The sequence below is a fragment of the Myxocyprinus asiaticus genome, chromosome 49 (assembly GCF_019703515.2).
Source record: "Myxocyprinus asiaticus isolate MX2 ecotype Aquarium Trade chromosome 49, UBuf_Myxa_2, whole genome shotgun sequence".
NCBI lineage: Eukaryota > Metazoa > Chordata > Actinopteri > Cypriniformes > Catostomidae > Myxocyprinus > Myxocyprinus asiaticus.
In genome coordinates, this window is record NC_059392.1 from 1003303 (window position 1) to 1030000 (window position 26698).

At 37.2% G+C, this 26698-nt stretch overlaps 2 protein-coding genes across 4 annotated transcripts in view; one reads left to right on the top strand and one right to left on the bottom strand.

Moving 5' to 3' along the window:
- Positions 1 to 495: 495 nt before the first annotated feature.
- Positions 496 to 11113, top strand: LOC127438171 (interferon regulatory factor 6-like). Its single transcript, XM_051693524.1, has 8 exons — positions 496 to 743; positions 1345 to 1528; positions 2522 to 2717; positions 2810 to 2893; positions 4511 to 4717; positions 4857 to 5249; positions 5512 to 5630; positions 7616 to 11113. The coding sequence occupies exons 2-8, from the start codon at positions 1355 to 1357 to the stop codon at positions 7826 to 7828; spliced, it is 1386 nt and encodes a 461-aa protein (XP_051549484.1). The 5' UTR covers positions 496 to 743; positions 1345 to 1354; the 3' UTR covers positions 7829 to 11113.
- Positions 11114 to 11267: 154 nt separating this feature from the next.
- Positions 11268 to 26698, bottom strand: part of LOC127438170 (AMP deaminase 2-like) — a 33706-nt gene continuing 18275 nt past the window's right edge. For 2 of the 3 annotated variants that reach the window (XM_051693522.1, XM_051693521.1), the window contains exons 4-18: positions 24686 to 24754; positions 24462 to 24567; positions 24022 to 24208; positions 23797 to 23938; positions 22967 to 23056; positions 22651 to 22780; positions 20869 to 21063; positions 20659 to 20790; positions 19476 to 19639; positions 19239 to 19365; positions 18994 to 19157; positions 18792 to 18912; positions 15541 to 15714; positions 14004 to 14114; positions 11268 to 12598 (exon numbers count right to left, since the gene is read on the bottom strand). In XM_051693522.1, the coding sequence (XP_051549482.1) occupies positions 12392 to 12598; positions 14004 to 14114; positions 15541 to 15714; positions 18792 to 18912; positions 18994 to 19157; positions 19239 to 19365; positions 19476 to 19639; positions 20659 to 20790; positions 20869 to 21063; positions 22651 to 22780; positions 22967 to 23056; positions 23797 to 23938; positions 24022 to 24208; positions 24462 to 24567; positions 24686 to 24754 (2119 nt within the window). In that variant the 3' untranslated portion in view covers positions 11268 to 12391. The remainder of the gene's footprint in view (positions 12599 to 14003; positions 14115 to 15540; positions 15715 to 18791; positions 18913 to 18993; positions 19158 to 19238; positions 19366 to 19475; positions 19640 to 20658; positions 20791 to 20868; positions 21064 to 22650; positions 22781 to 22966; positions 23057 to 23796; positions 23939 to 24021; positions 24209 to 24461; positions 24568 to 24685; positions 24755 to 26698) is intronic. The other variant, XM_051693523.1, reaches the window with a different exon arrangement.

A 26698-nucleotide genomic window follows, 5' to 3' on the forward strand; every position in this document is an offset into this window, starting at 1 on the left:
ACTGGAATATGGCTGGAATGACAATAAAATTAACTTTTTTTAACGTGGTACAGCAGTAATCCCATGGTGTTCAACTAAGCACCTTGGAGTACCATGTAAATACCCTGGTAAATGAAGATGGCAATCAATGAGTACCATGGCACTACTTACAAATTAAATACTGTGGTGGTACAATGGCATATGATGATGTCATATATGGTACTGAAATACATATATCATGGTATCTGCATGTTACTCAGTGGTACTTCCAAGAATACCATGGTGTATTACCTTGGTATCATGTTCATGGTTCATTTTGGTACTTTTTTTGTGCAGGTGATATATCAAAATACTATAGTATTACCGTCTGATACTAGCTGACCATAGTACAGCCACAGGTATAGTAATTTTAACAAACTTTAACAGTGAATGGGGATTCCCACAAGGATATGAGTACATGCGTGCGCGCATGCGTGTTTGTGAAAAAAAGGAGTGACTCGTGACGTCACACCTCACCTGAGTTTCGATAGACGGTGGAACTCTCGTGCAGAGATTCAAACACGCAAAAAACACACACGAAACACACTTTACACGGAGACATTGCTGCTGTGTTTGCTGATTATACGATGGCACGTTCGTTTAAACGGATAATATTTTATATTTAAACAAATGTATTGATAAATCAGTTCTTTTTCGCGGTAAAGGCCTCAGGATTCGTGTTTTTTTTCCTGGTGTGAAGCGCGAGCGCTTCCTGAAACCTGCAGGTGAGACTCATTAATATGTAATATTTATGTTTTACTCGCTTTAATCCTTAATTTAAGCATTTTATAGAAAGGTTAGAGCTTTTCGTGTGTTTGTATCGAGATATCAAATCTTATTGTGTGTTTACTCATTCATTTAATCACATCTGTTTGTAAACCAACGCAAATGGCATTTTTGATTATACGTTGATTAAATAATGTTATTTAAAGTCTCTGTGTTGGCTGTATATTTCCTTCGTTGTGTTTTTAAACAGGTTGTTTAAAATAAATGCATCTCTTCAGATCTGACGTATAAAGCAGCAGTTTAGGCCTTAATAATAACAATAAACCTTTTAAATCAGTGTTAAAAGTGGTTTTCAAAGAGTCTGAGTCCACTTGTGATAATGTTTTTTGCAATTTCATGCGATGTGTTGATAGCAAATTATTATCAGCATAACAATGTGAAAAGTTCATATGAATTTGGAATGGGGGCATTGCCCCCCCCCCCCCCTTTTGCTTTTAGATGAACCAAAAATTTGATCCAGAAGTGTTGATTTCCAGATAATGTTAGTATGAGTCTGTGTTTAGTTTATTCTTCAGTTTGATATGTTTTACTCCTCTACAGAAGAGGCATTATGTCTTCTCACCCACGGCGTGTCCGTCTGAAACCGTGGCTTGTCGCTCAGGTGGACAACGGGACGTTTCCGGGTCTCGTGTGGCTGGACCGTGACGCCAAACGCTTCCAGATTCCATGGAAACACGCGACGCGTCACACTCCGCAACAAGAGGAGGAGAACACCATCTTTAAAGTGAGTGATGAAGATCCTACTTTTTTGATTTTCTTCTAATTTGGAATGCCCAATTCCCAATGCGCAGTGACTCGCCTCAATCCGGCTGGCGGAGGACGAATCTCGGTTGCCTCCACGTCTGAGACCGTCAATCCGTGCATCTTATCACGTGGCTTGTTGAGCGCGTTACCGCGGAGACGTAGCAGGTGTGGAGGCTTCACGCTATTCTCCACGGCATCTACACACAACTCACCACGCGCCCCATCGAGAGCGAGAACCACATTATAGTGACCACGAGGAGGTTATCCCATGTGACTCTACCCTCCCTAGCAACCGGGCCAATTTGGTTGCTTAGGAGACCTGGCTGGAGTCACTCAGCACGCCCTGGATTCGAACTCATGACTCCAGGGATGGTAGCCAACGTCTATACTAGCTGAGATACCCAGGCCCCCTATATTGATATTTTTAATTGTTTTGACTATGTTCGATATTAGTGGGGGCATTGCCCCCTTGTTTTTTGCCACGATCCCCCCCAGATACTTCAGATGCCTGCCCTTTGTTCCACACTGTTTTTCACTACGAACGGAAGAATATTTAATCGTAATTATATGCACCAATATAACAACATATAGTAATAAACACCCATATTTACTTACATATATTTTACTAAAACATTGTATTACATGAAAAAAAATTCCACAAAGAGACTTCAGTGGATACTTTTGAGTGATGAAGCCAGTGAATCATTGAATCACGGACAGTTTGAACTGATTCACATAAATGAATCAAACCTAACTCTAGTGCTGTTTTTGCTACTAAAGTTTAAATCTGAGACACTATTAAAAAATCTGTTGTAACGCTGTCATATTCGCGAGATTCGGGACAAGAAAGGGTCATGAAACTAGTCTAATAATGCACTTTTTGGGAAACTTAATGGCCAAAAAACATATTAAATCATCGAGATATTCACTCAGCCCAAGTTCAGACAGATGTGTGTGTGTATGCTTGTATCAGGCGTGGGCTGTGGAAACGGGTAAATATCAGGAAGGTGTCGACGAACCGGATCCGGCTAAATGGAAAGCTCAACTGCGCTGTGCACTTAACAAGAGCCGAGAGTTTAACCTCATTTACGATGGAACTAAAGAAGTTCCCATGAATCCGCTGAAGATCTACGATGTGTGTGATATTCCTCAAACGCTCAGTAACCCAGGTAACACACACTCACACACACACTGACTAATTAGAAACCATGACAAACACACTACTACTTGTACTATTTGTATGTATACTGTGCTCTCTCAGGTTCAGTCCCGACATATGAGACTGACGGTGATGAAGATGATGTTCCAGACACACCAGAGCCCCCCCCACCATACCCACCCCACGGTAATTTATTAAAGGAATTTTCCAGGTTTTATGCATCTGAAGTTGTATAGACAACATTTGTACTTACACTAGCCTAATAGACTTAAATTGTAATTTAAATAATTGACTTTTAAATTTAAATTACCTTAAATCCTTTTGGAATTACCTGCATTTATGTATACGTTTGTCTTAAAATCTGGTTTGATCTTCATCTAAGTTACAATAATGAACAAACACAATCTGTTTTAACTAATAAAACACAAATTATTGGATTGTTCTTGTACATATTGAATACATCATTCAAACATTCACAGTGTGTGAACCCCTAGACTAATCACGTCAACAAAAGCTAATTAGAGTCAGGAGTTGGCAAACCTGCCATCCCATTAATGAAACGAGATTGTAGGTGTGAGTTAGAGCTACTTTGACTTATAAAAAGCACTCAAACATTTTGAGTTTGCTATTCACAAGAAGCATCTGCTGATGTGGATCATGCCTCACAAAAAAAAGAGATCTCAGAAGACCTACTGTACAATCAAGAATTGATGCTTTGCTTAAAGCTGGAAAGGGTTACAAAGTTATCTGGAAGAGTTTAGATATTCATCTGTCCACAGTGAGATAAACTGTCTATAAATGGAGATGATTTAGTACTATAGGTACTCTCTCTAGAAGTGGCTGTCCAGCCAAGATGACTCAAAGGGCACACCGCAGAATGCTCAATGAAGTAATAAACCTAGAATGACCGATAAAGACTTGAAGAAATCATTGGAACTGGTTAACATCTCTGTTCATAAGTCTACTATACAGAAAACATTAAACAGGTATGGTGTTCATGGCAGGACATCATGAAGGAAACCGCTGCTTTCCAACATAAACATTGCTGCTCGCCTGAAGTTTGCCAAAGACCATCTTGACACTCCACAACACTACTGGGTAAATGTTTTGTGGACTGATGAAATTATGGTTGAATTGTTTGGGAAGAACACGCAGCACTACGTATGCCGTAAAAAGGGCACCGCATACCAACATGAAAACATCATCCCAACGGTGAAGTACGGTGGAGGGAACATCATGATTTGGGGCTGCTTTACTGCTTCAGGGCCTGGACCGCTTGCCATCATTGAGGGAAAAATGAATTCCCAAGTTTATCAAGATATCCTACAGGATAATGTCAGGGTGGCAGTGTGCCAGCTGAAGCTCAGTAGAAGTTGAGTGATGCAGCAGGATAATGACCCTAAACATCAAAGTAAATACACTACAGAATGACTTCAAAAAAAGAAAATCAGCTTTTGGAGTGTCCCAGTCAGAGCCCAGACCTTAACCCAATAGAGATGCTGTGGAATGACCTCAAGAGAGCCGTTCACACCAGACATCCTAAGAATATGGAGCTGAAGCAGTTCTGTAAGGAAGAATGATCTATAATTCCTTCTGAACGTTGTGCAGGTCTAATCTGCAGCTATCAGAAACGCTTGGTTGAGGTTATTGCTGCCAAAGGAAGATTGACCAGTTATTAAATCTAAGGGTTCACTTTTTCCACAGCACTGTGAATGGTCAATGGGATGTGTTCAATAAAGACAAAAACTTAAAGTCACAATTCCAATTTATTCAATCTGGAATCGTTCTTTAATGTGCTTGTAGGTATGAGTTCTCCGCTGGCTCCGGTTTGGACTCCTCCTGGTTCAGTCTCGCCGATGCAGCCGCCCAGTTGCCCGCAGCCTCCCGCGGAGGTGTGGCCTAAGAAAGAGCCGCTGGACGTAGAGATGCAGGCTCCGCCCATGGAGCTACAGACGCCCACACCGCTGGACATCTTCGCCACGCCAGAGATGTGGATCAGTTCTCTGCCCAGTATGATGTTATACACTAATGATACAATTTAGTATTTTTCATTAAGTTAACATGATGAAAGTCAAATTTTTATTTTTTAAATACAAGATAACGTCCAACACATGTTTAACAAATGGTAAAATCTTGTTTCTTTCAACAGTGACAGATCTAGAGGTGCAGTTTTATTACCGTGGTAAAGAGGTGTGTCCTCCGGCCATCGTGAGTAACCCACAAGGCTGTCGGCTGTTTTACGGTGATCTGGGCCCAATGGTGAATCAGGAGGAGTTGTTCGGTCCGATCAGTCTGGAGCAGGTGCGATTCCCTTCCACCGAGCACATTAACAACGAAAAACAGCGTCTGTTCACTGGCCGTTTGCTCGACGTGATGGACCGCGGGCTGATTCTAGAGGTGAGCGGGCACGACATCTACGCCGTACGACTGTGCCAGTGTAAAGTGTACTGGTCCGGTCCCTGCGCCCCGAATCCAAACGCGCCAAACCTCATTGAGCGCCAACGCAAGGTCAAACTCTTCTGTCTGGAGTCATTCCTGAGCGGTGAGTATCAAACTACGATTGAGTGAAAATATTCTGGAGTATGAAAGTTCTGTAATTATTTACTCACCCTCATGTCGTTCCAAACCTGTATGCTGCTGCTTTTTTTTTTCAACTCATCGAGTGAAAACTGGAATGTAAATTGGAATGACAAAAATAAAATAGAAATAAAAACAAAATAAATTCAAAACTATAACTCTGATTCAAATACAAAATAACTCCAGAAATGTCTCCACATTTGTAGTGATGCTGTGTTTGTGTGTAGGAGTGATCGCTCATCAGCGCGGACAGTCTTCCGAACCACCTCAGTTTGACATTCATCTGTGTTTTGGGGAGGAGTGGCCCGACGGGAGACCCAGAGACAGAAAACTCATCATGGTACAGGTGAGATTAACACAAGTGACACCTATCGCATGTCCTTTTGACATTTAATAACAGGCAGGATGTGAATTTTAGATATCTACTAGTCAAAATGCTAATTCTTGATATCAGTAATTACGTTTGCCCTAGTAAAAATTGTAATTCTTAATATTAAAAATGACGTAATTGCGGAAATATCCATTCTTGGTATCAAAAATGGAATTCAACTAGTAAAAAACTTTACTGATTTTCACTAGTAAAATTTCACATTGATCTGTCATTTACTCCTGTTCAAAACACAATTAAAGATATCTATAATTAATTTACTAGCAATGTACCACTAACTAGTAAAAATTATAATTTTGTTATATCAATAATTACATTGTTACTAGTGCAGAAGTCAATTTCTGAGATGAACTATTGAATTACAACTAGTAAAAATGTTCATTTTTGATATCTGTAATTTGGTTTGCACTAGTAAAAATTATAATTCTTAATATGAAATATTATGTAATTACTTGCGGAAATATATATATATTTTTTCCAATGTGGAATGCCCAATTCCCAATGCGCTCTAAGTCCTCGTGGTGGCGTAGTGACTCGCCTCAATCCGGGTGGTGGAGGACGAATCTCAGTTGCCTCCGCGTCTGAGACCGTCAATCCGCGCATTTTATCACGTGGCTTGAGTGTGTTACCGTGGAGATGTAGCGCTTGTGGAGGCTTCACGCTGTTCTCCGCGGCATCCACGCATAACTCACCACACGCCCCACCGAGAGCGAACTACATTATAGTGACCACGAGGAGGTTACCCCATGTGACTCTACCCTCCCTAGCAACCGGGCCAATTTGGTTGCTTAGGAGACCTGGCTGGAATCACTCGGCACGCCCTGGATTCGAACTCGCGACTCCAGGGGTGGTAGTCAGCGTCTTTACTCACTAAGCTACCCAGACCCCCAGAAATAACAATTCTTGATATCAAAAATGAAATTCAACGAGTAAAAAACTATTGATACCTGTAACTGCTTTTTCACTAGTAAAATTTCACAATTACTTGTCATTCACTCCTGTTCAATACGCAATTATAGATATCTACAATTAATATATGACTAGTCTTACAAGCAGTGTACTACAACCTAGTAAAAATGACAATTGTTTAAATCTATTACATTTTTATTAGTACAGAAGTCTAATTAGTAAAAATGCTCATTTCTGATATAGCTATGTAGCTGTGGCAACTTTTGTACCTAGTACTTTTGTACTAAACTTTTTACTAGTAATTCCATTGCTGATTAGTATTATTGCTGATTAGTATTTTAGCTAGTGAAAATGAAATAGATGTCTATAATTCATATCCTGCACATGATTAAATGTCAAAAGGGCTTGCATTATAATGACAGTATTTGTGTGTAAAGTGTGATGCATGTTACAATTCGTGTCGATGGATGTCTTTGGTGATTGCATTGTGTCTTGCTTTTTTGACGCAAAAATAAAAATAGTTAATCTTTGGTTGATTTTAAAACATTGGGCCAATCAGAAGAAGTTGGGGGCGGAGCAATCATCTCCAACATATTTAGCAATTAGAGTATACTAATGCTGAATCGTACCATGTTTAGGAGCTCTTCTAATTGCTAGGTTTAACAAAGTACACATTTAGCCTAGTGCCAGCATAGCTAGCCTTAACGCTTGAACTAGGCAATTGTTGTTTGTTGTTTTGATGTTTACATCACTATTTCAGATGATCCCAAACAGACATGGTGTCTCTTCGGCAGCAGAATAATTTTTGCCAGAGCTATTATTTGTATTTTTCCGCTTTGAAAGCATTAGCTAATGGTATTTAGCTAAACAACTAACGGATAACTTCTGAAAACCTGGATGTTAAAATTGCGTCTCAAGACACATGCAGTCCATTCAATTCAGTTGCGTTAAAATTTGTCTAGATGTTTTTCAATGCAATAACGTATCCTGTGTGTGCGCCCCCTAGTGTTGATTTTATGTGCGTGTTTTTGCAGGTCATTCCAGTGGTCGCGCGTATGATCAGCGAGATGTTTTCAGGCGACTGCACGCGTTCGTTTGACAGCGGAAGTGTTCGTCTGCAGATCTCAGTTCCGGACATCAAAGACAACATCGTAACGCACCTCAAACAACTTTATCGACTCCTACAGACGCACCAGGGGCAGGAGAACTGGCCACTCCCGCCTGGAACCGGGATTAACCTGCCGTAGGCCCCGCAGTAGCGCATGCATACAAGATGTGTGATATGCTTTATTGAAAAGTACTTAAGCGTTCTAAAGAAGAATATTATCTGCGGTCACTTTACAGTGACATGGAAACGGTCGATAACTGTTGTAGTGAGTTTTTGGTGCTGTTTAGTGTCTGAGGTTTTAGTGTGTAAATGTTGCCGGGTCAAAGTCTAGTGTGTGTTAATAATCAACCAAAGCGAGACTCCACACTTTAACTCCTAAACCTCTCTGCTTATCTGCTGAAATATTTAGTATCTTTCTAAATACAGATGTGCTTTTTATCATTATCAGCTGTAAATAATATGTAATGGTAATATTGGTTTAGTTTTCTCGCTTTCATGAGCTTTTAACCAAGTTTCTGATTATTAATGTACTTTTACTGCAGCATTAATGTAACGTAACACATTACACATTTAATCATGCTTAATGTGGTTTTCTGCACTTTGGGGTAAATATCATTTAGTTTAACCATAATATATATTTGACATCTCATAAGGACATTCATGTAGATTTGTGTAATAATATTTTCTTGGATTTATCAAATAAAATGAAAGATGTGCACATATATAGTATTTTTAAGCAGTCTCTTGTGCGATATGGGTCAGTGACAAATAAGGTTGTCCGAAGTGATAAATATTTTAAAAGTCTAGTTAAAAATGCGTGTCAAGTTCTTAGAAATGAAATCTTTGTGTCCAATTTGGTTTCATACATTTTCATACATTTTTTATACATTTTTTAAATTATTTTATTTTTTTTACAAAAAAATAAATACACTAAAAGAAGCTTGAATGGGCCCGTGAGAAAAAAAAGAATCATCAAAATATTGATAACTACAGTCTTGACCAACACAAAATAGGTGTTGTTTGAAAGCTTAGAAGCTCTACTTTCCAATGCATGTAGTCATTATGAACAAAACTGAAGTGCTTTGAAATTTGCAGACAAATCAGAAGTGTTCTGTTTTTATAATTTATAAAAGTTGCACTGTACATATTATTGCAATCGGTGAAAACTTCAAACTCATCATATATCTGTGTGTCATGTTGTTGGAAAGCTCTCAAAGAGTAGAATATAACCAGCCTATTGTTTAAATATAAAAATATAGCGAGTAATAGCTAAGTATGTCTTTGACAATTATGTTGGTGTTGCTTATATGCCGCATTTTTGCTTATAACTTCACGAAAAATTAACTGAATATAAAATATCACATATCATTATTTAGAGGAGGTGATTATCTTTCAAAAGAGACCACACACAAGATAATCAGATGCATAGATCATTAGATAATCCACATGAAGCACAATGTTACATATGGCCACCAGTAGATGGCGCCAAATACATGACAGACTCAATGATGACTCAAATGACACAGAATGAAACTCATTCTGTGAAATCTCATTACTAAAATCATGTCTGCATGCTATGCAAACCTTTAGTCGTTGTGTTTGCATGTGTAATTAGTTCTTATGTACAATTATGTTTTATTTGTTTGGAGACATTTTTGGACACTATGATAAATTACATTTGTAATGTTATAACTTTTGATTGCTTTGTCGTATCAACACAATTTGTTTTTCACATACAGTTGACATGATTGGAAACAAAACAAAAGCAGTTTTTCTGAGCCACCTTATTTACATCCAGGTATATGCTGTATAATGTCAAATCAGAAAAATAAGATCAGTGGTCAGTGTTTGATATTTTTGTCTCTCAGGACTGTTCGTCTCCACTCCTCTGATCTCAGTTCAGTCACACCCGAGCTCCTTTAAGGCTCATGTGTCTCAGATAACACTTTGTCCCCTGTGTATCTGACAGGGACAGTCTCTGTTACTCTTTCAGCGTCTGAGTGTGATCTAACACACATGGGGGGACAACATCTAAACACACTGGCAAGAAACATTTTAACCTTGTGATTTCCACTTGTAAAGCCATAGAAGGCCTCATAAGTAACCAAATTGGCCCAGTTGCTTGGGAGGGTAGAGTCACATGGGGTAACCTCCTCGTGGTCGCTATAACGTGGTTCTCGCTCTCGGTGGGGCGCGTGGTGTGTTGTGCGTGGATGCCGTGGAGAATAACGTGAAGCCTCCACATGCGATACGTCTCCGAGGTAACACGCTCAACAAGTCACGTGATAAGATGCGCAGATTGACGGTCTCAGATGCGGAGGCAACTGAGATTCGTCCTCCGACACTCCGAGTCACTACGCCACCATGAGGACTTGGCGCGCACTGGGAATTGGGCATTCCAAATTGGGGGAGAAAAGGAGAGAAAAAAGTATGATTTACAAAGATTTCTACTGAAATCATTGCATGAAGCAACCATTTATGAAAGGATAGTTTTGTAAACTATTTACGTTGAAATCATTGCATGATGCGACTTTTTACGGAAGAGCAGTTTCACAAACTACAATGAATTCATCACGTGATGCAAAAATTTACGGTAGAACAGTTTTCTGAACGATTTGCACTAAAATCGTTGCATGATGCCACAATTTATGGAAGGACTGTTTTACAACCAATTCACACTTAAATGTTTGCAACAATTAGGATGACATGCAACAATTCACGTAAGAATAGTTCTAAAAACGATTTACGCAAATTAATTCTGCTTGTGTTTTACTGCGGAGTATATATTGTACACTGCATATTGTTTTTTTACAAGTAGTATGTGAAAAAGGTATTAAGTATGCAATGATATTTATTTCAAACAGTAGTATACTGCATCGTCACGTGACCTCATTACCGTGTATGTTAATCACTCAGCGAGTGCCGTCCAGTTATCATCTTGAAATAAAGTTATTTTGCCATTCCAGATCTTCAAAAGCCTCATTAATTGGTCACAAATTACAGATAATGGAATCAGTGTGGAAGTAAACGTTATTTCTCTCTGTGTCAGTACGGTTCTTTGTTTAGGAGGTCTCAGTGGTTCGATGTTGTTGGGAATGACGCGTGATGAACTGAAGACAGTTTGTCCGGAGAATGGCGGACGATTTTACCATGAGCTGCAGAACATCAAATATGCTCTCGCGATGAGTACAAAACCATCAACACTACAATAATTATGATGTCATTTAAATATAGTGCGCTCCAAAAGTCCGAGACCACACTGAAATTGTGACATCGATCATGTTTAACTACTCTGTACGAAATTGTCGTATTAAAATACATAAATGTAATATTAAAGTATGTACAAATAAATGTTTATTATGTTCTCTTTTCAGATGGCCAAAGAAGTGAGACCAATGATCTAAGAGACTACAAACAAACATACTACTAGTGGATGAAAGAAATTGTGTATAAGTAATATTTTGTCATTGGGCAAAATAAGTGTTTTTATTCATAATCAGAGCTGCTTTCAAAACGGCTGTTTAAATTCTCTAGTATTACTATTTGTGTTTTATAGAAATGCACAAACACGCATGAGCAACTGTATACATGCTTTATTAAAATCAACAAAATACTCTTTTATCTGATCAATACCGCTGGGCCAGAAAACTAGCATCATCTCAATCATTCACATAAAACTATATTTTTATAATAACAGAAAATAGTTGATCCTTTGCGTTATCTATGTGGGATAATGCTTTGGTCTGTTTTTGGTCGTGCTACATTAATAAATCATGCATTTGTTTTCTCAATGTGAACAATGATCTTGCATTCACTTTTGTGCGAGTTTATAATGAAACTATTGTGAATCATTATGGGAATATTTGTAGTAATGCTTTGTAGATATCAACAGTCAGTTTAATGGTACGCTGAAACTGCTGATGCAATAAAAACATGAAGCCTGTTAAACGAATGTTTTATGGTCTAGTTCAATAATATCTAGAGTATCAGAAAATATACATAAATTACTAACATTAAACTACCTTCATATATATCTGTAAACTTCTTAAAAACCTTCATATGTTCAGGCCAAAGTATACTACGGTTTTCTGCGTGCCACTACGTCTATGCACCGTTCGACGGAACGGCGTATACCGTAACCTTCAGTTTTTCCGCGTGCTGTTTTACACACTGGAGCTTTAAGCCTTTCGAAGTATACTCTTGCGTTAAGGTTGATATTACATTTGGTTAGAGGAGGTTTATGGTTAGAAAAATATTCTTCATAGTTATTGGCTCTACAGCGCCACCTACAGAACAGTCTGAACATTCATTAAACAGTCCAGCCATCAGAGAAGCATTACTTTAAAATAACAAAAAATCACAAAGACTAAGAGAAGGCAAGCGTAAAATAATAAGTGCGAGACATATTCACAGAGAATAATAATACAAAATAAAAATAGTTTGTTTAAACTAAAAGGCACATGAATGTGCTGTGATGTTATAACGGGGCTTATAAATGAGGTATAACGTGAAATAGCCCCTCATACTAACACACACATTATCTTCTATCTATGCATAGCTTATATGTTTCTCTAAACATGCACTCGAGTTATTCTGAAATGACGCAGGCAGAGATGAGCATGTTCACTTGGTCCTGATGGTGGGCGGGGTTTTGGGATTATCTAGCTTGCCGATTGGAGGTTTATGGCTTTATTTAGCGTGTTTATAGGCCAGGCGTGAATGACAGCATGTCTTCCTCCTCGATGAGGTCCAGTTCTTGTGTCCTGACAGCTTGTGTGATCAGGTGAAGTTCCTCGCACAGAGTCTCGTGTCGGTACGCCACACGGATGTCGGGAACGTTTGTGCGGCGGATGTCGTTACTGACGGGCCCCTCGTTATTGTAGTCTGGACCCAACCAATAACTCTTAGTCTGAGAGAAAGTAAAAAAGAAGAACGGATGAGGATAAACAAAGAACATCATAACAACAACATAATATCATGTATATATGCTAAACTAGATTAAAATATTAATTATATATATATTTAACAGTATAGTAATTCTTTAGTTTTAGCCAAAATGTTTTTGTGTTTTAGTTTAGTTTTAAATTTGGTTTAGTTTTGGTTCATTTAATAGTTACCATAAATAGATTTTCATTTTTATTTTAGTTGAATTATCATTGAATTTTTTAATTTAATTCCAGTTTCCAGTTTTATTTTAGCGTTTTTTTTTTTTAACTAGAAAACACAGATGCGATAGTTAAAAGTCTTTTGAGAAAATGTTTACTTTTTTTACTTGTTTTTTGTTTATATTATAGCGCACATAATAGTTGCAGTTTTATTTGTTTGCAAACATACAATTTGTATTTGTGTAATTATAGTTTCACTATTTATTACTATCGTCAAGTTAACTACAGTATATTAATGTCAATTCTATTTTTATATAATTAAACTATATTAATCTCATGTATTTTAATATATATTTATATTTATATATGCTAAACTATGTTAAAATATTAATTATATATAATTAACACTATATTAATTCTTTCAAACTAAATTTCTCTATTTTTTTTTTTTTTTTTGACTAAAATTAGTGTTTTAGTTTCATTTAGAATTTCAGTTTAATTTTGGTTCATTTAATATTTAACAAATAGAACAAATATTTTTATTTTTTTATTATTTTTATTTTAGTAGAATTATCATTGAATTTTTCTATTTAATTCCAGTTTTTCAGTTTTATTTTAGCCTTTTTTTACTAGAAATCACAGATGCGATAGTAAAATAATAATTTAGACTTTTTATATTTCACAAACTTATTATATGATTATATAATTTTCATTTGTTTTTTTGTTTGTATTATAGCGCACAGTTGCAGTTTTATTTGTTTGTAATCTTTGTTCATTTGCAAACATTTATTTTTATTTCTTTTTTTATATTTTTTCATTGGTAGTTTTAATTTCCATGATAATTTAAGTTAACAGTAGAAACCTTGTTATATATTTGTGTGTATTGACCTCTTTTCATATTTTTAAAACGTTAGTAAATTGTGCGTAAAAGGACATCCAAAAGTTTTGTTCTTTCAGGCAAACTGGAAACTCAAGTGAAAAAATTAACTCATGAAAAAATGTACTAAAATTTTATAGTAACCTTAATAGGTAAATTAGGAAAAAATGGTTGTTTTGTTTTCTTTTATATAAATGTAAAAAAAAATTTAATTTTTAAATTGCACACTAATTACACATTTTTAATTACACACTCTGTTTACTCATATATTTACCAAAGTTTCATAAATGTGTCCCATTGTGTTTTTTTTTTTGTGTTTGTGTGTGTGTTACCCTGTGTGAGAATCCGCTCATTAACACACTGTTTCTGGCCAGTTCACACATGTCACATGAACTAAGTTTCCAGACCTGAGCAGCGATACTGTACTCTTCCATCAGAGGCTCCTATAACACACAAACACACACATTCATATATACACACACACACACACACACACACACACACACACACACAACATATCGTCCACATAAATACACAGTCCAAAATAAAGTCGTCAAATGCCAATTGTGAGTAGAAATGTGCTTAAATTGTAAACATTGGTGAGTTAATGTTTTTTAGGAATTAAGTAAAAAATATTAAAAACTCTGTTGGACTCGCCGGCGGTCCAAAGGGGGGGCTCTATATCGCAATTTTTTTCCCGCTCAAAACGTTAAAGTTTCCGTATATGTATATCAGGCATATGAGGTATCATTTGAAAGCTTAGAATCTCAACTTTTCAGAGATAATCATCACTTCTGCATTTATGTTACAGAAAATAACAAAATATGGCCTCAACACATTCGTGTTGAAAATCAGCGCCCCCTAGAGGTAATGGGGTAGAAATATTTCTATAAAAATAAAATCCTTCACATAGAACATAAATAGACAAGTCATATATCAAATGAAAGCTCTCATTCTCAGGAATGTGACTGTATAGTTTATTGTGTTGCACTAATACCACAGTTCCAAAACATTTTCAAAATAATCACAAAGTGAAATATGATTTCTGTAAATCATCAAATACAAACGTCTCTTTTATACTCTGATCACTGATGCTGTAAAATGTATATCTGCTTTTACCTTAGGAAGTTTTCAAAACAATGAGCCATTGTTTAATTGTCCGTGAGCTTGCTTGTGTGAATAATCCAATGTTATATATTAGATGTCCAGAACAAAATATGCAATCCAGCAGGAAAAGCATGCTAAAGAAATCATCAGAAAAATGTTTTCGACAATTGATGATCAAATGTTTTAAATCATCACAAAGAGGAGAATATCAGCTTTCTAATGACACCTACATGAGCTTCTAGTCCACTCAGAGGCTGAGATATTCAATGAAATAATGAGTGGTGTTTGAACTCAAAAAGAATTGAATTTGAAAAAATGACACCAATTATTTGCACTTAGTTCACAGTATGTGTGAATGGTGAACGGGCCGTCAAAACAGCCAAAATGAGATTTTTTTTTGCGCAAGTTGCTAGAATATGACACTGCAAGTGACTTGTTGACCTCCATCATTTACCGTTCAACTGTAAATTTATTCGCATTACTAAATATTTAGCAGCTAAATTGATTAAACTATTACAGTTTTAAAAAAAAATAAAAAATTCTCAATTATGCATCCGTTAGCAGGCGTGGCAAAGTGACCCTGATTTCACACCATCATGCAAACACATACACACCCATAAATACAGTCGTAAATTGTTGTCACGGTGAAATGTGACGTCCTACTGCAGTGTTAAACCTGAAACTAATACTTCAACATCAGACACAGAATAATCGCAAACATTATGAGCTCATCGCCTGCTGTGATTGACAGCTGTCGCTCACCTTAGTGAAGTGGAACTGTAACGGGTCGTCGGTGGACAGCGACACCATCAGACCGCGTGACAGATACTCTGGTAACGGGTTCCGGTGATAACTCAAGAACAGACTGTTATTACTGAGAGGAGACATCGCGATGCCCACCTGAGCCAGATAGTACAGATACTGCAGAACCGGAGCCTACAGACAGAGAGAGAAAACCAAGATCATTAATAGTAATAATAGTTACAACTACATAGGTAAACTTTGATGTTAGTTTGAAGTTTAAAATGTTTTAATTATCGACTTGTTTCTTACATAAACCTATCGATTTGCTTCAGAAGACATTCATTGATCGACTGGAGTCATGTGGATTACTTTATTGCTGCCTAAATATGACTTTTGGACCATCAAAGTGCTGACACCCATATACTAAATGTTATATAAATGTATAAACACCATATTTTAAATAACTGAGTTGAAATTTAGTAATAAACAGCAGCAATTAAATATTTCGCTTCAAAAAAGAAGATAGAAGTCCCTTTAACCCTCCAAGGCTGTTCAATGAGGGTCAACACCTTGGCTGTTCACGGTCATTTTTGACCGGAAACAGAACAGGTTCAACTATATATATATATATATATATATTTAAATGATAACATTTGTCCTTCCCTGAAGTAATAACAATACAATTATGAACATCTTTTATAGTTGTATGCTATTTAGATCTTATTTACCTGTACATTTCTAAATTACACCATTCATTTGCATATGCAACTAAGTAAACGTATAGCAAATTTATGTTAACTTCACTTCAGTAAAAAAACTACACTTCTATAAGAAACATGAAGATGATATAAGAATGTGTCATGCATTAGGGGCAGATTGCTTGCATCTGGTGAAAAAAAGAACAATTACATGACTTAAAAATCATCTCATGACAAAAATAACCAGTAGATGGCTGCAGAGACTGTGTGATCTGATTGTCTTAGTTTTAACTTAATTTTGGATTTAAATTAAATTATCACAGGTTATATGCATTTGGATATGTACATATTTGGACACATTTTAAAAAAATTATTATTATTTTTTTCAAATCTTAGCATTTTTGGGGTCTGGGTAGCTCAGCGAGTATTTATTTATTAATTAATTTATTTTTTCCCTTTTTCTCCCAATTTGGAATGCCCAATTCCCAGTGCGCTTTTTAAGTCCTCGTGGTGGCGTAGTGATTCGCCTCAGTCCGGCTGGCGGAGGACGAATCCCAGTTGCCTCCGCGTCTGAGATCGTCAATCCACGCATCTTATCACGTGGCTTGTTGATCACGTTGCCACGGAGACATAGTGCGTGTGGAGGCTTCACAGCACATTTACATTTATGCATTTGGCAGACGCTTTTATCCAAAGCGACTTACAGTGCCCTGATTACAGGGACAATCCCCCTGGAGCAACCTGGAGTTAAGTGCCTTGCTCAAGGACACAATGGTGGTGGCTGTGGGGATCGAACCAGCTACCTTCTGATTACCAGTTATGTGCTTTAGTCCACTACACCACCCACCACGGCATCCACGCACATCTCACCACGCGCCCCACCGAGAGCGAGAACCACATTATAGCGACCACGAGGAGGTTACCCCATGTGACTCAACCCTCCCTAGCAACCGGGACAATTTGGTTGCTTAGGAGACCTCGCTGGAGTCACTCAGCACGCCCTGGATTCGAACTCGCGACTCCAGGGGTGATAGCCAGCGTCTTTTACCACTGAGCTACCCGGGCCCCCGCTCAGCGAGTATTGACGCTGACTACCACACCTTGAGTCTCGAGTTCGAATCCAGGGCGTGCTGAGTGACTCCAGCAAGGTCTCCTAAGCAATCAAACTGGCCCGGTTGCTAGGGAGGGTAGAGTCACATGGGGTAACCTCCTCATGGTCGCTATAATGTGGTTCTCGCTCTCGGTGGGGCGCGTGGTGAGCTGTGCGTGGATGCCGCGGAGAATAGCGTGAAGCCTCCACACGTGCTACGTTTCCACGGTAACGCGCTCAACAAGCCACGTGATAAGATGCGCGGATTAACGGTCTCAGACACAGAGACAACTGAGATTCGTCCTCCGCCACCCAGATTGAGGCGAGTCACTACGCCACCACGAGGACTTAGAGCGCATTGGGAATTGGGCATTCCAAATTGGGGAGAAAAGGGGAGGAAATAATAAAAAATAAACAAAATCTTAGCATTTTTACAAATTGTTTAGAAGTGTCAGTTTTTGCAGTAAAGTGCATTACTGTATGTTTACTGTCAAACCTGACCATTGTGTTACAAAAAGACAAAAATTTTTTTTTTAAATATTAAAATTAAATACTCAATAACTCATTAATTTAAATTAGTTTGTGTGTGTGTGTGTGTGTGTGTGTGTGTGCATGCGTGTGTGTGTTCTGTCTTCTGGTTGTGTTAGTCTCAGCCATTCATTTGTTTGTATGTGCATGATCTGCCCTGTGGGTGTATTATTGTCTCACCCCCTCATTTCTGTGTGTTCGTTCTGAATTGTGGCTGATTTATTGATTTTATTTGACAAATTAAAAAAAATGCTCAGTGTTATAGTCTCACCAGTTCATTTGTACATAGTTTTGCACTCTGGAAGTTTTATAGTCCCACCTCTCCATTTCTGTGTGATTATGTTCAGCATTGTGGCTGATTTATTGATTTTATTAGGTAATTCAGAAGAAGAAAAAATTGCTCTTTTTTTATTTGTAATTTTTTTAAGGTCTCTCCCATTCATTTCCTATGGCCGGTCATTTTTGACCGCAAACAACTTGTCAATTCTTGCACCACTCTGGTTGAGGAACTTTTTATATATATATAAAAAAAACATAAATGGAGGGTTAAGACTGAATCGTTGAATCAAAGTGAATCATTTATGTGAACTAGTTCATTTGCATGAACAGTCTGAACAAACCAACTCACTAAAATGAATTCCCAACACTAAATATAAGTGAATCTTTTATTTTAATTGGTTCATATACATGAACTGTCTGGAAGAACTGATTCACTTAAATGGTTTAGACTTCCAACGCTACATTTTGAATTGGTGAATCGTTTATTTCAACCGGTTCATGTACATTAACTGTCTGAAGAATCAAGATAAGTATCAATTTTGCTGTTGAGTAAATGTATCTTATTTGACAGATATTTACATATATTTTTACTGAAAAACAAGACAAAATACCGATTATGAAAACATCAACAATTATGTCTGCATAAATACACTTTTGTGACAGTGTGTGTGTACCTTCCTAAGCAGCAGTCCGTGTGAGATGTTTTCTGACAGCATGAATCCAGAGACCAGGTGATGAACAGGCCCCGCCTCCCCGCAATGAGGTCGCAACACGAAGGTGTTAAAGCCCCGCCTCCTGCTCAAACACAGCGCACGTCAGGTGAGACAGAGGTCTTCATGATGCCATTTAAACAGATCATGTGATGCGTGTGTGTACCTGCGCAGATGGTTGAGTACGGTCATGTTAGCGTACATGTAGTACAGATAGTACGAGTACGGCGGATTATCGTCGTCACACCAGCGCGCAGGTGACGGACTGTCCAGATTAAAGATGTGATGCTCTGGTTTAGACTCGTCATCCACACTGTCGAAACCCAACACCTGAAAACACAAATATACTCAATCATTAAACAGAATCGCTTTAAATGAACGGATCGCTAATGTGTGTGTGTATAGACTCACGTGTTGCAGGAACAGATGTAATTGTGGGTGGCTGCTGGGGTTGATGGTCACCTCAAACAGAGGTAAGAAGATGTTCTCCAACATCTGCTGGAAGTTCGTCAGTTGTTTCTTTGTGCGGTAAACATCACTGTGAGTAAATAATGAGAGAATTTTCATTTTTGTCTGACTGAACTATCCCTTTAAGTGGTCAAATAGGTTTTGTGTGTGTGTGTGTGTGTGTGTGTGTAGTTTCCTCACAACAGTCGCGGTATCTGGACGAGCCAGCGGACGTTATCAGAATAAACGGAGTGACAAACGGCCCACTCCGCGAGTTTGTCCCACTCGTCCATTGAGCGGCCGTACACGGACAGACGCAACTCTGCATTCTGATATTTACTCTCCTCAAGGTCTGACATCACTTCCTGGACAGGCAGGAAAACACACAACAGTATTTTTAGTTCAGTTTTAACTACGGCTGCCAAAGTGAATGTGTTAACGTATGAGTTTGACGCCGTTAAATTAGTTTAATGGAATCAACACAATATCAATTTATTATACACTATTTTGTTTTATTTCCTTAAAAGAGGAACTGAATGTGTTGAAACGCATCATATTTTGAAAAGAAAAATACAAAAAAAATTAAATGTGTATTTATATTCAATTTTTTCCATTTTTATATTAAATCCATTTTAAAATATAAATATAATGCATAATTACAATAATAAAATGTAATATAATACATATTTATTGTTTTCAGTAGAACTGGATGTTGAAACAAAACGCAATACATTTTGAAAGGGAAAAAAAATTAAATATATATTTTTTTAAATATAATGCTTTTCGTTTCAATACCTTCAGTTCCTCTTTTAGTGGAAAAATATATATTTCTAAACTATATAATATATACTAATGATAATAATATATTATGCTTTATATATTTCAAATAAAATATTTAAAAAAAAGGAAAACAATTGTGTATAAATCATTTTTTTGTATTTTGTTATATAAATATAATGCATATAATAAAATATAAAACATTTTTTTATTTAAAAGAACTGGATATGTTGAAACAAAACATTATATTTTGAAAGGAAATGATTTTTCTTTTTTTTTTTTTTTTTAATTTTAACATTATTTTTTTAAAATAAATTTTTTCCCGTCAAAATAAAATGTGTATTGTTTCAAAACATTTAGTTCATCTTTTAATGAACACATTTTTGTCAAAAAATAAAATAAAATAAAAATTATAATAATAATAATATGCACTATATTTATATTGAAAATAAAATATTTAAAAAAATTTTATTTATTTGAAATATAAAGTGCATATAATATGTTTTATTAAAATTTGAAATCTACAAATAAATCAATCATAATTAATAATTGAACTCTACCGACAGACCTAAGTTGAACACATTAACACAACGTTTTTCTACAGTACCTTGATGATATGACCGAAGTATTTGCCGTGGATGTGATTGTCTGTTTTGATGAAGATTTCTCTCAGTATAGATTCTCCAATGGGATTGTATTTGGAGTTGAATTTGTCAAAGCGATGGAACGTATTCCTGTCCTGAAGAGGAAGATTTAAAAGTCATATATCACACTGATGGTTTAATGATCTGAAGGGTTTTGCATCTGCTTGTCTCACCGCATGCATGTCGAGCGTGTCGACGCTGAGGTCGTATGCAGTCAGATTCATGCTCTCGAACACCTCCATCAGCGTCTGGCCCCGCCCCCCCTCCATGTGAACGATCTCATTAGGGTATTTCTTCATCGCACTCTTGATGAAACGCAACAGATGCTTCTGATTCATGCAGGACGATGCGTGAATATGAGTGTCCACCTGACAGACAGAGAGTAAAAGTTGCCGTCATATTGAATCATATCGTAAAACACAAGCAGAACGAATCTGAGTAACTCGTACATAAAACCTCTCGAGATCAGGGTGTGGTTTTAGGATTTAGGGATGGGGTTTAGAGATAAAAATTTGGTTTTATAAATGAGGGGTGAGGTTTTGAGATCAGGGTGTGGTTTAGGATTTAGGTGTGGTGTTTAGAGATCAGGGTGTTAGCAGTAATGGGTGGGGTTTAGAGATCAGGGTGTGGTTTTAGGAATTGGGGTGTGGTTAAGAGATAAGGGTGTGGTGTTAGCAGTCATGGGCGGGGTTTCGAGATCAGAGTTTGGTTTTAGGATTTAGTGGTAGAGTTTCGAGATCAGGGTGTGGTTTTACAATTCAGAGATCAGAATGTAGTTTTAGTATTTAGGGGTGGGGTTCTGAGATCAGGGTGTGGTTTAAGGATTTAGTGGTGGAGTTTCGAGATCAGAGTTTGGTTTTAGAATTTAGGGGGCTGAGTTTAGAGATAAGGGTGTGGTGTTAGCGGTCATGGGCGGGGTTTCGAGATCAGAGTTTGGTTTTAGAATTTGGGGCGGAGTTTAGAGATAAGGGTGTGGTGTTAGCGGTCATGGGCGGGGTTTCTAGATCAGAGTTTGGTTTTAGAATTTAGGGGGCTGAGTTTAGAGATAAGGGTGTGGTGTTAGCGGTCATGGGCGGGGTTTCGAAATCAGAGTTTGGTTTTAGAATGTAGGGGGCGGAGTTTAGAAATAAGGGTGTGCTGTTAGTGGTAATGAGCGGGGTTTCTAGATCAGAGTTTGGTTTTAGAATTTGGGACGGAGTTTAGAGATAAGGGTGTGGTGTTAGCAGTCATGGGCAGGGTTTTCGAGAACAGAGTTTGGTTTTAGAATTTGGGGCGGAGTTTAGAGATAAGGGTGTGGTGTTAGCAGTAGTGGGCGGGGTTTCGAGATCAGAGTTTGGTTTTAGGATTTAGGGGCGGAGTTTAGAGATAAGGGTGTGGTGTTAGCAGTCATGGGTGGGGTTTCGGGATCAGAGTTTGGTTTTAGAAGTTAGGGGTGGAGTTTAGAGATAAGGGTGTGTTGTTAGCAGTCATGGGCAGGGTTTTCGAGATCAGAGTTTGGTTTTAGAATTTGGGGTGGAGTTTAGAGATAAGGGTGTGTTGTTAGCAGTCATGGGCAGGGTTTTCGAGATCAGAGTTTGGTTTTAGAATTTGGGTTGGAGTTTAGAGATAAGGGTGTGGTGTTAGCGGTCATGGGTGGGGTTTCGAGATCAGAGTTTGGTTTTAGAATTTGGGGTGGAGTTTAGAGATCAGGGTGTGGTGTTAGCGGTCATGGGCGGGGTTTTGAGATCAGGGTGTGGTTTTAGGAGTCAGGGGCATTGTTTGGATGTCAGATGTATATTACAGAAACTTTCTATCTTAAGTGAAGATCTGACAAGTTTCTAACTGAAATTGCCATGGTTACTAAACAGCTAAGATAGGATTCTACAGTTGTGATGGTTCTGTAATATAGCCCAGGAATTGGTATTAGGAGTCAGGGGCATGGTTTTAAAGATCAGAAAGTGGATTTATTTACATACCTTGCGTATGTTGTAGAAATCTCTGTGCGGTACTTTCTTCTGCTCTGCGAGTTCCTTTAACTCGTTTAGAAGAACATGCATCTGAAACTTTGAGCTCAAATACTGTAGCCGACGGTAGCAGAATGATTTCCTGCAAAAACACAAATGGAAATTAGACACTTTTATTTTTTTTTAAATGTCTTATAGTGCATTTGTTCAAATTTTATTACTATGTGTTCCCTCGGAATCAAACCCATCATCTTGTTGTTGCTAGCGCCATGCTCTACCAGCTAAGTTACAGACATTAACTACAGACACTGCGTAGCGTTTCACTCACACGGGGCCATTGATGATGAGTGCCATCATGACGTTCATGTCAGCGATATATTCCTGTAGATCTGGATATGGCAGGTCCACTTCTGTGTTCCTGTAGAGAAACTGACAGTTTACAAACCACACAAACACACATTTATCTAGCAGTTAGTTAAACATATATTTATCCAAACAGCTACATAACAGACTTATTTCGTTCTAAAAGGTATAGTTTATCCAAAAACAAAAAGTCTGTCATCATTTACTCACCCTCATGTTCTGTATAGTAACAAAGAGGAATTACTTGGAAGTATTTTTTAACTTTACTCAAGTATAAACATATCTGTTCAATTTTTAAAAAGCAAATTAATTACATTTGAGTTTTTTTTAATTGTGAAACCGGTTTGCAAAGTGGTCTGATTGCTTTGTGAATCCATCTGGATTGAAATCACTTTCCCCATTATTTTTGCCATTCACTTGTACTTTTGATACTTTTAAGTACATTTAATATCAGTTACTTTTAATACTTGTTTCATTGTTTCATAATTTTACTGAAGTATTTAAAGAGTTACTTGCTTAAGTAAAAGTACTTAAGTATTTAAGAAACTTAAAATACTTAAGTATGTTTAACTTTAGTTACTTTAACACTTTAGTATTTTAATAGTTTAACACAAGTATTAAAGTAACTGATATTAAATGTACTTAAGTATTTTAAGTTACTTTAACACTTAAGCACTTTAAAAGTTACTTAAGTAAAAGCATTAAAGTAACCGATATTAAATGTACTTAAGTACTTTTATTTAAAATCTCACACACACACACACACACACACACACACTGTTTTGCGTGTCTCACTTATCCATGGGGTTTTGTTTGGTGTAGACGTGAAAAACTCCATCCACCATCTTGCAGCTGTAGCCCGTGTCACACGGCAGGTTCTTCAGATTCTGAGGCTCATACGGGTGCGTTTTAGACACCGGGGGGTGAACGGGGGCATCTGACAGAGAGAGAGAGGTCGAGATCAGCTCGGGTTTGTCTTCTGTCTTGTATATATGTGTGTTAAGTGTTTGTTTGACACACCTGAGTCGACGGGACTCTCGTGAAGGTCTTCATACATGCTGAGGTCCAGTGGTCTGTGATTGAGCTCCTGTAGAGATCGTGCGGTGGTCTTACAGAACGTCTGCAGTGACAGAGTGATGTATTTCTCTCTGATAAACAAAGCTTTCACTACACACTTCGCAGCGTCCACCAGATCCGTGAAGGGAACCTGACGGAACCATAGAAGAATTAGAATTTCTTTCTTATTTTTTTTTCGCCTTATTTTCCAGTATAAATATCTAAAAACAAGATACATTTATTTAAATTTACTTTTAATTAAGTTAATGTTTCTTACCTCATAGGCAAATATTTTTTTCTTATTTTAAGCATAAACCTCATTAAACTTTCTTTAGTTTCTCTGAAGACTTTGTTGAAACTTTGCACTTTAATTTTCTGTCTCTCACACACATAAACTGTCTCACCCCACACTTCTCCTCTCCTGATATAGACACATGCTGGAAGCCTCTCTCCATCCCTGTCTCTCTCTCTAAATGATCAACAGCATCCTCATGACTGCCCTTCAGACCCCTGCAGACAGACAGACAGTTAAAGAGTGAGACAGTACCGCTTACTTTCCTTTAGACACCTGCAGACAGACAGCACAGCGAGAAACATACAATGAGAGAGAGACAGATATGTGACTCACTCGAGATCGGCAGCGCTGTCTATTTTCATGAAGTCTTGTTTTGCTCGCAGCAGAATATCGGGCTCAAGCCTGAGGAGGGCGATGGGGGCGAGGTGAGGCAAAGCAGCAGATTTAAGTGAGTCACACACACACACACAATACACACTCAGTGCAGGGTAAGAGACAAACATAATCGCACAAATTGGTGCTGATTGATTTTTACTGCGTTTATAAAGCACATTAATTTAAAGTCAACATGAAATCAAAATGGACTCAATGTACTTTCTGAAAACACACTCCTGGTCTTATTGTGTACATTATTCTAAAATAAGAAAATATGTCTTTGTAATATTTCATTGCTCCGCCTCTTAAACGACTTCCCTTTTTTTGCTGATGTCATCAAGTCATATAGAGACACTTTACACCATCCAATCAAGTCCACATGGATCAAGTCCAGTCCCATTTTTTTCTTCACATTATGGAAGTAAAATGGGTCATGTTGACTTTAAAATGCAGTTAAGAGAGAGAGAAAGATTGGTTTATTTTTGTCTTGCTTTCCAGTAAAAATATCTTAATCCCTTAAACTCTGGAGCATTTTTGGGCTGCCGTCCACAATTTTTCACACTCAAATTTAAAAGTTCACCATTCACACATACTGTGGACCAGTTGCAAAAAATTGGACTGCCCAAAGAAAAAATAAAAAAAAGTTCAAACAAGATGTTTACTGGATTTACTTGAAAAAGATATGAAGTCTTGTTTTCAGAGAAATACGACAAAATGTTGTGACGTTTATGCTTAAAACAAGAAAAAACGATTTGTCAATGAGTTAAGAAAAATAAACTTGTTTATCTTTTAATTAAGTATATTTTTCTTACATCATTGAAAGATTTTTCTCAAAACAAGATGCTGTTTTTCTTGTCAAATAAATATATATTGTTTAAAAAATGATTAGATATTTTTACTTGAAAACAGGACAATAATGCTACTAAAATTATTAATTAATTTTTTTGCAGTGCATGTAGAGAATAGGGATTTCACGCTGTATTAATATGCCTTTTGAAAAAAATCGAACTAAATTTAGTGAGGTTTATGCTTCAAACAATGGCGTAAAAAAAAAAAAAAAACTTAATTCAAAAGGTAAATATGTGTATTTTTCTTAACCGATTGGCAAAACCGTTTTTTTTATTTTTTATCATTGTACACTGTTCGTTTTAGACTCACACTTGTATAGTTTGCGGTCAAATTTGACCGAAAACAATAAACGTGTATTTTTTTCTTTTTATGAAAGAAATGTAATAACACTAACTTCAATAAAGTAAAACACTAAAGTTGTGCAGTTTTGGGGGGATTTTATTCTAAGATCTTATCTACCTTTAAATTTCTGAATTACACCATAAATTTGCATATGCAAATAAGCACATTTATGTTAATTTTACTACAGTAAAAACCTACACTTCTATAAGTTGAAACATGAAGAGAATATGAGAACATGTCATGTATTGGGGCAGATCTCTGCCATCTGGTGCAAAACAAATTACAGTTACATGACTTAAAAATCATGTCATGACAATAATAACCAGTAGATGGCTGCAGAGATGAATTGGAGACTCTAAATTGCCCCATAGGTGTGAGCGAGAGTCCCCAGCCACTGGGGGTTGCGTCAGGAAGGGCATCTGGAGTAAATCCTGTGCCAAGTCAAAATATGCAGATCACGGATGGCACTAACGGGAGCAGCCGAAAGAAGAAAATGAAGATGGCTGCAGAGATCCACTAATTAATTCCTGGTTGTAATGAGGTGAATTTGTGTGTGTGTGTTCTGCATTGTGGCTTAATTATTGATTTTATTTGACAAATTCAGTAAAAAATTGCTCTGTGTTATAGTCTCACCCATTCATTTCATATGGTCATATGGTCTGTGTTTCTACATATACTGGAACCAAATGATTTTCATTATGATTGGTTCTGTTAAAGGAATAATTCCCCCAAAATACATGAGAAAAAAATGATGTTATCACACATCATGGTTTCTTGTGT